Below are 13,155 nucleotides of genomic sequence, written 5' to 3'. Positions count from 1 at the left end.
AATGGCCATTTGTGGGGGTCATGCAGGTCTGTGTAGGAACAGGGAGCGGCATGTGCAAAGGCTTGGAGATGAGTGCGGCCGGGTGGAAACCAGGCGGGCCGAGTACTCCTCCTCCTGGAAAGAGGCCTCCAGCCCAGGCTGAAGCAGCCTACAGGACGTGGCCAGCCAGGGGGCACGGTCAGCATCAGTGGGAGGCCAGGAGCCAGCAGCGGCAGAGAGGGGTGGGGGGGTGGCTAGTGGGGTTGGGGCGGGGCGCAGGGCAGAGCCATATACTCTATTCTGGAAGCTCCCATGAGCCTGGGCCGCCGTGGAGGGGCTGGGTGTGAAGCCAGGATGCTGCTGGGAACCTCCCGGGCGGAGATGGGAAATGGTGGGGACCCCAGGGCAAACAAGTCGCACCCGGGTGGAGGTTTAGAGACACTCTGGGGAGAGGGTAGTTCTCTGGGTAAGGAAAGCAGAGTGGTGGGCACCTTCTGGGACACCTCTCCTGGAGGGACAGGTAAGCAAAGGTGTGAGAGCCGCCAGCGCGGAGAGGCTGGAGGAGAAGCTGTCGGCGACCCTCTCCCGCAGGGCACTGCCAACAAGGACCCATCACTCACTGGGGGGGCCGTCCCAGGCACTGGTGGGCCAAGCAGCACCCCCTAAAGTCATGACGACCAGTGTCCACAGATGTTGCCACATGTGCCCCCTGAGGGATGGGTTCACCCCCAGGTGAGATGCACTGGGATATCTTGGGAAGGGGGGACCCCATCCCTGGATCGGAAACCCCCTCTCTGGGAAGTGGGACAGGGAAATCGGTGCACGTGCACCCCCACTCCCAACAGGGGTCGGCGGCTTGAGGAGAGTCTCCGTGCCCGTGGGCTCCGGGCTGGGCTGCAAACCGCTACAGGACGGGCGGGCGGCAGGGAAGGACGCACCCAGACCCACTCTGCTTCTTCCAATTGCTTTACTACCCGTGCAGTGGGGAAGAGACCCGCCCCCGCCACCCCTCCACCTTGTTGGGGGAAAAGGACAAAAAAAAAAAAAAAAAAAAGGGTCCTGAGTCAGGACGACAGGGCCAGGCCCCTCAGTAGGTGATCTGGTACACTGAGGCGTGGTCCTCCGACCCCGTGACGACCAGGCGGTTGTTGGGGGACACATCACAGCACAGGATGGAGGAGGTCTCGGGCACCTGGGAAGGTGGAGGGCCAGGATGAGCTGACGGGAGCTCACCCACCCCTGCCCCTACCCTCGGCCCCGCAGCTCAAGCCTGGTCCGTCGCAGGAGCCCTGCACCCAGCACCCGGAGCTGAGCACGGCCCCCCTGCCCCGCGTCTGGCCCGCGGTGGTACCTGGAACACCACGATCCCCCCGGGCATGCCGTAGATGCTGACCAGGTCATCCGTCCCAACGCTCACCCACCACTGGCCTGGGAGGGGGAGGAGGGGACCGGGTCGTGGGAAACCTGGCCGCTGTGGGCAGGGCCTCTGGGGACCTGGGGCCCAGAGGGAGACCCCACCTCTCTCCCGCCCCCATGGAGAGCATCACTGAGTGGTTTCTGCTGATGAAGGGCAAGGGGGGCTTAGGGAGGGTGAGGCAGCCCCCAGGGGAGGCTGGGGGCCACAGGGGACTCCCCCGCCCCCTCCCAGCCACTCACCGGACGGGGAAAACTTGAGACCCAGGATGGTGCTGTTCTTACAGCCCACCATGTGCTTCTGGCCCCCTCGGGCGGGCTGGAGCCACTGTTGGCCACTGGCTGTGCCCACCAGCACCCAGTCTTCGTGGGGACTGGGGGACAGGCTCATTATCTGGGGGGGGCGGGAAGCAGGGTAGAGGCCGGTCAGGTCCCGGCCGGGCCTGGGAGGTGGTAGGGGCACAGGGGCCCGCCCTGGGGGCTGACCTCCGGCCGGCTTCCTGGCTTCCTGGCCCTGACGAGCAACTTCACACCTCTGGGCCTCAGTCTGCTCATCTGTAAAGTGGGTTGGTCCTCTCTGCCTTAAGGGGTATCGCAGAGACTAAATGGGGCTACGGGCACCCAGTACAGAGCACAGACACATCTAGCGTTATCGGGGCCTGGGGGGGAGGACATTCCTCCTGCCCCATTCCTGCCAGCACCGAGCAGACGTGGGGTCCCACTACCTCTCTCCTCCCAACATCCACCTCGTCTCTAGCCCAAGGCCCAGCCCAGCCCACACACCTGAGACTCGAATTGGTATTCCAGGGGCTCCCCGGGGGTCCTCAGGTCCCAGCACCGCAGGCAGGTGTCCAGCCCCCCCGTCCAGATGTTCTGGTCTTTGACAGCAATGCTCTTGGTTCCGTTTGGGGGCCCCGGCAGGTCCCTGGCCAGAAGGGGGACCGGCAAGGGGGCAGGGCCGAGACTCTGAGCCTGGGCCCCGGGAGCACCACCCAGCCAGTCACACCCAGGTGACCGATGGGGAAGCGGCGGCCACAATTGGAACTCAGGCCTCCCACTCTCTCAAACGCAAACCGAAGCAAGTCAGGGGCTTTTAGCCTTTGGACCGCTGCATCCCTGCTCGGGGCCGGGGGTCGGAAGGGGTTTTTGGGATGAGCCCATGCACCCCTGGGCCTCACCTGACAATGCTCTGGTCCCGCAAGTCCCAGACCCTGACTGTGCCATCGGTGAAGCCCGCGAAGGCCAGGGTGGCCTCGGGGCCGGAGGCCAGGGCCTGGCAGGTGAGGCCTGCGCAGGGCAGCTCGCCGCTCACACGCAGGGAGGGCGCGGTCAGGTCCCACACACTCACGCCGGCCAGGTTGTGGCCGCCCGTCAGCAGGGTCGTGCTGGTCGGGGACAGCAGGCAGGTGCACAGGTAGGCCTGGGGGGTCTGGGGTGGCACGGGGGCAGGTGACCGTCCTCTGCGGTGGCTGGGACTCTCCCGGCTCCCACGAGCTCTGCCCCAGAGCCAGCCCCTCCCCTACCTGTACACGCAGGTAGCTCTCGGGGTGCCGGTCCTCCAGCCCCCTGCCCACCAGGCTCCACACTTTGACACCGCCGCGGCCGCAGGTGAACGCGTGTCGTGTGCAGCTGCTGACGGCCGTGGCGAGCACCGGCTCCCCATGCTTTAGCGTTCGCATCTTCTCTGCTCTGCGCGGGATGGCTGCCTTCTGGGATTGCCAGGGCAAGGCATCTGGTCTCTTCCACGTGTCCTCGAAATCCTCAGGGTCCCAGCATCTTGGGAGGGGAGGCCTCAGGGTCACCGGCCTGCCTGTGAGTCTCTTTGCCCGCAGGGGCCCCTCCACCAAGCCTGAGGAGCTTCATTCTTCAGAAGTGGGGTTTTCACTCAGGCTCGGCTTCCCAACTACACCAACGTCCCCCAGGGGAAGCCCCTTCGAAGATTCTCCCTCTCCTAGAACCAAACATCATTGCCTTCCACCAAGAATGCTATGCCCTGTCCTAGCAAACTCCTACTCATCTGTCAAGACCCTAACCATTATGCCCCTTCCCTCCAGGAAAGCCTTCTCATCCCCCGGGGCTCCGCCAGCCTCCAACCACATGCTTGGGATGGTCTGGATCTCCCTCAACACCCTCTTTCTGTGGGAGTTCTCTCCTCAAATCCCTGGAACCCAGAGCTAGTCATGTGGGGAGAGACAGTGACGCTGGCCTGGCTGTAACTAGCCCCCTCAGCTCTGGGTACCGAGGACAGTAGCAGGGTGGCGGGGTAGAGAGGAGACACACTCTCCCCGTCCCCTCTGCCAGGAACCGAGGTACATGACAGGAGGGACAACACAGAGACTCACATGGGCTTCAGGAACCGGTAGGCTCTCCCAGCAGGCGCCTGGGTGGGACCGGGATCATGCGGAGCCGTGTCAGCTCCCACCGCCCCAGCCCTCTCAGCCTTCATGGAGGCGGCAGCTGGGGAAGGGACCTCACCTGGGCCACGTGGTGGGAGAGCGTCCCGTCAGTGTCCAGGCCTGGCAGGCCTGGCTCTGAGCTCTCTTCTCTGGAGCCCTCGGGGGAACTGGGGGAGGGCTCGGGTGGGCTGGGCACTGGGTGGAGACAAGGCAGATGAGTGGAAGGTGCCGGCTTCTGGGGGCAGTGTCCGCCCCCCCCCCCCCGCCCCCCCTCACGGCTCTGGGGTTACCCAAAGCATCTCCGCTCCGTGGTTCCAGTCCTGAGTCCTGTGGTCCTGCGTCCTGGCTCTCCTGCCCACGGGAATTGGGACGATCGGTTCAGACCAAGTTCAGTTCAGTCTTTTTTTTTAAAGATTTTATTTATTTATTTGACAGAGATCACAAGCAGGCAGAGGCATGCAGAGGGAGAGGGGGGAAGTGGGCTCCCCACTGAGCAGAGAGCCTGATGCGGGGCTCCATCCCAGGACCCTGAGATCATGACCTGAGCGGAAGGCAGAGGCTTAACCCACGGAGCCACCCAGACACCCCAGTTCAGTAGTCTTAGACTTGGAAAACCTTGGGAAGGCCCAGGCAGTGTAGATAAGACTCTTAAGACCTGCCAACAGCCCCAAGTCCCACGTTGGGCACTGGCCTGAGTCCTCTCAGGGCACCCGGGACGGAGGATGGAAGCCATGGACGACCTCGCAGGAACCCGGACACCCCAACCTGAGGATCCCCACCTCGGGGTACCAGTTACTCACCAGGCCTGGCAACCGCTCTGTCACTGGGACTGGGGGTGGGGTAGGACAACATGATTGAGTGGTGCTGTCCCCAGGCTGTCCCCAGGCCGCCCCCATCCCCCACCCCCAAGGAGACTCACTTCTGCGGCGCTGGTCCCTCTTGTGGGTCCCCGTAAAGATCTGCCAGAGCTGCTCGGTCAGAACGTCCTGCCAAAACCGGGGCTCGGGGTCCCAGGGGGACTGCGTGTCCGGCATGGGGGGCCCGGTGCCTGCTCTGGAGGGCTGCCGCAGCCAGTCTGAGGACCTCGGGGCCAGGACGTCTTCGAAGGGTGGCCCCTGGAGCCGGGAGGGCTGTGGGGTCTCGGCCTCTGGATGCAGGGAAGCCTCGGGGCTGGCCTGTCCCACAAAGTGCAAAGTTGCCAGGGGACGGGAGGCTGGGCCTCGGAGCCGGTCCCTCCCTCCTCCAGGGCCCAGGCACCCACCTCCACAGGCTGGAAGCCCAGGGCCTGGCTCCAGGTCTCCACTGTCCGCAGGAAGCTCTCCATCTGGATGGGGAAGGGGAGGGGGGGACACATCCCATCTAAGCCTTTGTTACGAGGCCTGAGCGCTCCTCGACCAGCAAGCCAGCAAGCCGGCCTCCCAGTGTGTGAACCGGGGACACACCACACAGCCTGCCTTGAAGGTTCTGGGGGTGGATTCACGATGATGCGGAGCCTACAGCCAGTTAGCTCTTCATACTCAGAACTCCCCAGCCGAACCCTGAAGGCCGGCCATCACCCTCAAGGGGTAGAAAGCGGGGTCCCATCTGGGTTCCCCTCCAGTTGCCTTTCTTAGGGGGTTTGAAGACTAAAGCCTTGGAGCGCCTGGTGGCTCAGTCGGTGGAGCCTCTGCCTTTGGCTCAGGTCACGATCCTGGGGTCCTGGGATGAGCCTCATGTCTGGCTCCCTGCTCAGCGGGGGGCCTGCTGCTCCCTCTGCCCCTCCCCCCACTCATGTTCTGTCTCTCAGATAAATAAACAAAATTGTTAAAAAGAAAGAAATCAAGCAAAAGCTTCAACACCCCTCGCTTAAAATAGCTTCGAGAAGCAAAGTCGTCGGTACCTGTATTGCTCTGTGTGCGGACGTCTGAACTTGCTTAAGTATGGGGAGCACACTCAGAAACCAGCGATCACTTCTCGGGGAGGAGGGCCAGTAGCAGGCCAATAGGGGACCCCGTGGGAGGGTCACAGCCCTTTATTTTATACTTAAAAATCAAGGCACGTGACTAGTGGCAATTCCAAATCTAAGTGAAGAGTTTCCATGGGCCTCGAAGGGCTTGAGGGCTCTAAGTTCCCCCCCAACCTGACCCGCAGGCATCGACCTGTGCCTTTAGAAGACACGCTCCTCCCTCGAGAGGCAGCGACCAGACACAGATGGTTATTGGATATACAGAGAAATCCGGTTAAAAATGCAGCGTCTCCAGCCCCACTCAAGTGCTCAACGGCCACGTCGGCCCAGTGGCCGCCCACATGGACGACACAGGCGCCAAGAGCACAGGTGCCCAGCGTGTGCCGGGCGGCCGGGCGGAGGGTAGTGTCGGTGATGTGGGAGCCTCCTGGCCAGTGTCCCCAGAAATCCAGAACAGAGAGACCAAGCTTCTTCTGGGTCTGATGAGCAGCCGTATGGGGACACGCGTGCACAGCTCTACTTAGTGAGCGCAGAACGTTCTAGGCCTAACGCGGTAGCTGCTGGTTTCGCGTGGCTGGGGAGCACGCCACACGTGCTGGTTTGAAGGTCAACTTCAGTTTAAATAACACACGTGTCCCATGGCCACCGGAGATCTACCCGCCCCAAGCATCGCCCTTGGGCCTCAAGGAAGCACGCCCCTCGGGGGTGGACCCCCGGAAGCTCCCCAGAGTGGTCCCACCCAAGGCCATCTCCCCAGGCCTGGGGAGAACATCCCGATTCACAATTCACAAGAAAGAAGGAAGGAAGCAACGCAGCCAGAGCGCCAGCGGCGGCCGGTCCCAGCCGGGAACTCCTGGCACTCCCATGTTGCAGAGGAGAAAACAGAGGCCCACGGTAGCAAAGCCAATTTCCCCAAGTCAGGAGGACCAGGGACCAGGCCGTGTTTCCCGCAGCCTGGGCAGGCAGGCAGAATGGCGAGGGAAGAGGGGCCGGGCTGCGGGACACACCCCCCCCTGCCCGCCCCACTCTGAGCCCACGGCTGGGGGGGCAGCCTCCTGGGGCAGCCGGTGATGGGTTCCCCAGCTGGGCCTCCCAGCAGCACAGACCCAGGGGAGCCTTCCCCGACCCGCCCTGGCTCGTTAATGCGCAATTTACTAGCACTTGAACGCACTCAGCATGAAAAGCGCTGCTCCCTCCTGCCTGCCGGCTGGCTGGCCCTCCCCGGGGAGCGGGGAGCGCGCGCAGAGCAGGCAGGGCCACGGAAGGCTGCTGGGATTTTAAATGCACGGCAGGGAGGCTGGGAAAACAAGGAGCTGACACCGAGGGGAGAGGACAGAGGGGAGTCTCGGCGGGAGGCCGGAGCCAGCAAGGCCCCGGGGTTGATATCTGGGGCAAGACCCGCCCCTCCGCACACCCCTGAGCCCCCAATCTCCTCTGTTCTCACCACCAGCTCCTCACCTAGATGGTCCTGTTCTCCTGCCCTGCCCAGACTCTCTCCTCCAGAGGGCGCCCGGGAACACAAGTCAGGTTCCCCCCCCCCCCCCCCAGCCCTAGCCCTCAGGACTCCTAGCTCCCTGGTGGAAAAGCCCAAGTCTGCTCCAGGGCCCCCATGATGCCAGGGCACCTGCCCTGTCCCCTCCTCACTGCTCCCACCACAGGGGCCTCCTCTCTGTCCCTCCAGCACAGCAGGTGCTGTCGTGCCCCAGGACTGTTGCACAGGCTGTGCCCTCTGTCCATTCTGCGCCTCCCAGGCCAGGGAGCTGCACGTCCTCTGTGATCCTTCAAGAGTTTGCTCAGATGTCACCTTCTCGGCAGGGCTTGCACTCCCACCGCTTCCCCCGTGTCCCCCGGGGCTGCCAGAATCCATCCCCACACCTTGTCTGGCCTTCACCATCTGACACTTTTGTTTACCAAGCTCCTGTCACCCCAAGGGCAGAAGTTTGCCCGTGTCCTTCTCCGCGGTTTCCCTGGCGCCTACGACACGGCACTTGGCAAGGAGGGAAGGGCTAGGAGACTGCTGAATGGATGACCGTGTTCTGGTGGCTTCCTGGCCCCCCTCACTCTGGATCCGTCTCTCCCGGCTCCCCGCGCTGCCCACCCCGGGCCCTGCTGAGCTGCAGACACGGCCCTGGCCTTCCGCCAGTCACATCTGGCACCGACAGAGAGTGCTGCCAGCACCCAGGAGAAAGGGGCCAGGCGGCAGGAAGACAGGCAGGACTGCAAGACGGGCTTCAGCGTGGGCAAGGCGCCCCGTGCCGGGAGACGGCCTCCCCCCTCCCCGGGCCCGTGCAGACCTGCCTCCCCACCAACCCTGCTCACGTGGGAGACGCCCTCGAGAACACTCGGTTGCCCGGAAGGCCGTCATCCGGGTGCGCCTGGCACATGACAGGCCCTCCCGGTGGCAGCAACGGGCGCGAAAAAGTGCTGGAAAGGGCCCTGGCTTCAGCGGAGCCACAGGGGGAGCTGGGAGCCGGCCAGGAAGGAAGACACTCCCGGGGTTGGGGGGGACGGGACGGGCGATCCAGGGATCCCTGGGGCATCCCAGATCAGGTCCTGCCCCTCTCGGCCCGCAGCCCTCCAGGGCTCCCACTTCCTTAGGGGTATAAAGGCCTCCCCAGTGTCCCTGCAAGGGTCCCCACAACCAGGCCTGGTCATGACCTCTCGCCCGATTTTTCCCTGCCTTTCAAGGAAGGGGAGCCGTATCCCTCCTTAGGTCCTGGAGACCCACTTACCTGCTTGTGATGCTCCTGGAGACCCTGCCGGATCTTCTGGAGCTGCAAGGGAACAGCAGAGATGGCACCGGGGGCTGGGGGGGGGGGGCGATGGGGCCAAGGGGAAGGAGTCGCATGCCGGGCATGCTTCTCCCCAACTGTGTGACCCTGGGCAAGCCACTCGCCCTCTCTGGTCACTACGCTCATCAGCTGGAATATCCCCTACCACACAGTGAAAGCTAATCAGAGAGACCCTTCGTTTCAATTCAATTCTCAATGTGAAGTCCAAAGGCTCCCCATAACCACCAGGGCCTGCACCCCTGCCCTGTCCTCTCCCTGCTCTCCCCTCCTTCCTCTGCTCCAGCCACAGGGGCCTCCTTGCTCATCTCTCCAACACACCCAGGCCCAGTCCTGCCCCAGGGCCTTTGCACAGGCTGTGCCCTCGGCCTGGAATACCCTCCCTTCCTAGCTCTCTCAGAGATGGTAGAACCTCCTCACCTTCCCTATCTCCCTGTCCATATCACCTCCTCCAGGAAGCCCTTCCTAGACTCCTGTCCATCTCCCCATCTTCTGTCTTCGTCACAGTGGTTACATTTTGTGAGTCTTTTCTCCACTTACTTGTCTCTCTCTTCCCCCTAGCGGTGCCCTGTCTATGGGGCTGGCCCCTAGTCAAGTGTGGCTATTTAAATTTAATCGAGTTAAAAATTTAGTCCCCTGCAAGTTCTCAGTAGCCACATGGGCCGGCCGGTGCCATATTTTTGGGCATAGTTGATCTAGAACATTCTCATCACTGCAGAAAGTTCTAGAAGACAGCCCCATATGGGCACCTACACTCCTCCCGAGCAGGGACCCCCGCTACCTATGGTTCTGTGATGAGCCCGTCAGGCACAGAAACGCTTCCTGTAAATACAGAATTTCTAACTTTTGCAGCAAGGTTAGCACTCAAGAGGAAAAAGGCTCTTGAAGAAGCTGGACTGTGTGGGTGACCTCGCGTGCCCAGAGGAAGCGGAACCGAGTCGAGGAAAGGGTGTCCCCAAACCCTGCTCCCAAGGCCTGAGGAAGCAGCCCCTCCAGGCTGTCTGGGGGCTGCTCACCGTCAAGTTCACGCTCTCCACCTGCGCTGCCAGGTGAGGGGGGAACCTGCGGGGGAAGAGAACCCAGCAGAGCTCTCAGGAGGCCTCCTGGGAGCCAGCCCTGCCCCCGCCCAGCCCGGACAGCACCCCCTTCACAATTAGGCAAGTGCAGTGTTTTTAAACATATAATCAGTGCAAGTAAGTTCACGCGAAACAAGGACTACTCGGAAATTTAAGTGAAGGCCGGGATGGGGACTGGTGGCTTTCCTTTTGCTTTGGGCTCCCCCATTCCTAGTTCTGTCTTTCGGGCCAGGGGCTTCTGGCCACCCCCCACCCCACCCTGAGGGACCAGAGGGGAGGCTCTCCCTCCCAACCTGGGCCACACGGGGACCTCCAGTCCCCAAGAGTCGCCCTCACCTGGGGAACTCCTGCCGGAGCTGATCCAAGACAGCCTGACAGCTCAGTTCAGAAGGAGCCTGGGAAGGTGACAAGAGAGTCCCAGAGAGTCCATCGGATCCGCAACCACCCCTCCCCCGCCTCCCTCCTCCCACCCTCCGGCCACACCTCCAACCAGCCCCCCCAGGGGGTGCGCTGGGACCTCCTGAAACCTGAAGGGACTTAAGTCCCCAAGGAGTAGCCTCCGTTTTGCCCCTTGGCCTCAAGTCTCAAATCCGGACTCTCTGGAGAGCCCTTGAGAGAAAGAAGCTGGCCCGGCTGGGCCCCAACTATTGAAAAGGGTCATCTGGGCAGGAGAGGGGCTTCTGCTTGCAAAATACTAGCAAGAACAATGTGGTCATGTGTTTTAACACCTGGGTGATGAGAGGCAGGTTTAATTTAAAAAGAAAGTGCCCTGGCACCTGTGAGTAGGTGTGGTGGGTTAGAGCCCTGCAGCCAAAAGGCCTGGCCACCTGCCTGCGTCCCTCCATCAGCAGGAGAGCGAGGTTTGAGCCCAGCTTCCAGGCTCCTACCCCCCACCACAGGAGTTAATGACCGCCTCACCAGAGTTCCTGGGGGCCCCATCATCCCTGGAGGGTGCTTCTGGGGGCTAGGATGGCCCCAAGAGGTCATTTTCAGGCAGGGGGCCCAAGGACTCTAAAATAACAAGGAGACACGCACGTCCTGAGAGCAGAAGTCTGGGCAGCCAGGGACAGAATCAATCCCACCCCCCCCCCCCCCCCCCCCCCCCCCCCCCCCCCCCCCCCCCCCCCCCCCCCCCCCCCCCCCCAGGACCCAGTCCCGGATCCCCACCCCCTCCCTGACTTCTAGCACCCCACTGGGTGCCCTATATACCCTCTGTTCCTTTGTCAAACTCTGGTGCCTCTGGCTGCCCCAGCTAGTAGTGGGCTCCAGGGAAGTCATTCTGTGATGCGGAGGGAGACGGTGACAAGACTCACACTCCCTGCCAGGAACTGTCACCGCTGGGGGACCGCAGGTTAGGACGCCAAAACTCAACCTTGGTTTTGAGACAACTTCTTAAAGCATGGATGAAGATCATTGGGGAGGGTTTTGAAGGATGAGTAGGAGTTGGCCAGGTGACTTAGTTGGAATTTCCAGACAGGAGGAAAGAGACCTCTCTCCACCCGTCACTCCTGCGCTAAGCCCCTGCTTTGCTTCGCTTCTCCCCTCCACGGCCTTCCAGCCTCCTCCCCCGCCTGGGGGGACGCTGGGGTCCTCCAGGAGACCCTCCTGCCTACTCACCTCCCTTAGGATGGAGGCCCAGGACAGCGAGGAGGAAACCGCGAAGGGTCAACGGAGTTCAGGCCCAGAACGAACGCCCCTCCACACCTCCCCCTCCTCCCGGGGACCCTTTGACCCGTCGGGCCCCGCCCCGGCCAGCCCCGGCCCCGCCCCCGCCCGCCCCGGCCCCGCCCCGCCCCGCCGCCACCTGCACCACGAGGACGATCAATGAAAGAGCAGCAGTTGCACGTGGGCTCGGACACCGCGGGCGGCCGCTGCAGGCACCGGCCAATCGCGAGGCCGCTTACCCACGTGGGCCGCGGACGCTTTCGCTGATTGGCCGGCTCTCCCCAGCCGCCGGCCGGGCTGTCAATCAGGGCGCCCGGCGCCCGCGCTTAACCCTCGCGGTACCGCTGTGGGGAAGAGCAGCGTGCAGAGCCAAAGGCACTTTGGGGTCCAGACTGAGGCGAGGATATGGAGAAGGGCTTGGGGCTTGGGGTCAGAGGGTGCAACCTGGGAAGTGGCTGGGCGGCGTGTAGTTGCATTGGGTAGTGAAAAGCTGGACCGTTTTTTAACGTTGCGGGAGGGAGCCGCTTAGGGCTAGGGGTGGGGCTGGGCCTCTGGGCAGAAATCTTAGCCCTCATTCTGGTGCTTCCACAGGGGCTGACAACGTTTTCCTCAATATTAGTAACGCAGCTCAAAGGAAGCTTCAAGCCCCTGTAGTGGGGAAAACTTAGCATCTCCCTTTCATCGGCAACAAGCCTGGGGCTCTGGATTTCTGTCCATGGATTCTCCCAGCTGTCCCCCAAGTCCAGGATCTGAGAACCAAACGCAGAGACTGCAGAGGCCTTGAAACTGGCACAGTTCGTCCAGGCTCAAGGCCAGGGTAGGAAGGGGCGGTGGGTATTCCAGGCCTGGGGACTATAGAAAGAGAAGGGGCTGGGGTTGTGGGAGGGTGTCCTGGCATTCTAGACTTGTGCTCTGCCCCCGCTGGCAATGCCTACCTGCCCACCGCAGGGCCTTTGCACTAACCATTCCCTCCTCTACCAGGAATAGTCTCCCCCTGACAGCCACTGGCTTGTTCCCCCGGCTCAGAGGTCACCACTTCACTTCTGAAGGCCTCCCCACATCCCTTTTAAAAATGAAATTCCACTACCCTGCCTCTCCCTTATTTAATTTTTCTCCAAACATGGTTTGAGGTAGCCCTAATCTTGTTGTAATCTTAGTAGCTGTAAGTCCTGCTGTGTTCAGAATTCACCTGGGGAGGGAGACTGCGGTGAGAGCCACAGGAGGAAGAAGATGCTCTGCTTGCCCCTCTTCTGTGCTTTGTCTGGGGAGGTGCACATGGCCGGTTCAGGTCTCGGGATGCAGTCCTTGGAGGTTATCATGTAAACACACAACTGGGGTTTTGCCGCCGGTCTATCCAGGGCAAAGTGAGGGCTGCCGTGTGTGAGCCACAAAAAAAAAAAAAAAAAAAGAAAGAAAGAAAGAAAGGTTTTCACCCACGATCCCTCCACTGGCCCTTAATTGAAGCGTATTTTATTTATGAGACGGTCTGCTAATTGCCTCCCTCTGTGCACTTGGCTCTCTTCCTCCCGTGGTTGCTGGGTACACCAGCTTATCCACGGCGGCCTCACCCAGTATCCGCTGGGTACCTGTGGCTATTTAAATTAAAACAAATGAAAAGGAAACAGAATTAAAAACTCAGGTCCTTGGGCTCAGTGTCCGCATGTCATTTGCTCAGGGGCTGGGGATGACCATCCCCACGGGAGAGTGCAGATCTAGAACATTCCCACCCTGGCAGAAAGTTCCAGCGGACGGGACAGGTCTGAGGTCTAGGTGCGCGCACAAGTCAGAAGCGTTTTCCTGAGCCCTCTGGAAGGGCTGAGGGCACAGCCCAAAGGAGGGCAGGCAGCAAAGATTTCCTTCTTGGCTTTTGAGTTGTGGCCTTGGAAGCCCCA

At 61.9% G+C, this 13,155-nt stretch overlaps 1 protein-coding gene across 8 annotated transcripts; it reads right to left on the bottom strand.

Annotated features, from left to right (window-relative positions):
* Positions 1-949: 949 nt before the first annotated feature.
* Positions 950-11,299, bottom strand: TLE6 (TLE family member 6, subcortical maternal complex member). 8 transcript variants are annotated; one of them, XM_059388594.1, is made up of 17 exons: positions 10,808-11,161; positions 10,517-10,609; positions 9,935-9,993; positions 9,539-9,584; positions 8,466-8,507; positions 5,050-5,112; positions 4,708-4,963; positions 4,589-4,617; positions 4,079-4,139; positions 3,868-3,983; positions 3,735-3,772; positions 2,916-3,168; positions 2,571-2,821; positions 2,176-2,317; positions 1,636-1,786; positions 1,331-1,407; positions 951-1,171 (listed from the first exon to the last, which is right to left on the bottom strand). In XM_059388594.1, exons 1-17 carry the CDS (start codon positions 10,874-10,876, stop codon positions 1,067-1,069), a joined length of 1,851 nt encoding a protein of 616 aa, XP_059244577.1. In that variant the 5' UTR covers positions 10,877-11,161; the 3' UTR covers positions 951-1,066. The 8 variants fall into 8 exon arrangements, 7 of the variants coding, with proteins under 7 accessions (XP_059244578.1, XP_059244577.1, XP_059244579.1 ...); XM_059388596.1 differs by lacking the exon at positions 10,808-11,161 and adding an exon at positions 11,216-11,299 and having other exon boundaries at positions 954-1,171; XM_059388595.1 differs by lacking the exon at positions 3,868-3,983 and having other exon boundaries at positions 950-1,171; positions 3,735-3,867; positions 10,808-11,162.
* Positions 11,300-13,155: the final 1,856 nt, after the last annotated feature.

Source organism: Mustela nigripes, chromosome 2, assembly GCF_022355385.1.
Source record: "Mustela nigripes isolate SB6536 chromosome 2, MUSNIG.SB6536, whole genome shotgun sequence".
Classification (NCBI taxonomy): domain Eukaryota; kingdom Metazoa; phylum Chordata; class Mammalia; order Carnivora; family Mustelidae; genus Mustela; species Mustela nigripes.
Note: the sequence above shows the minus strand (reverse complement) of the source record. Positions and strands in the feature narration are given on the sequence as shown.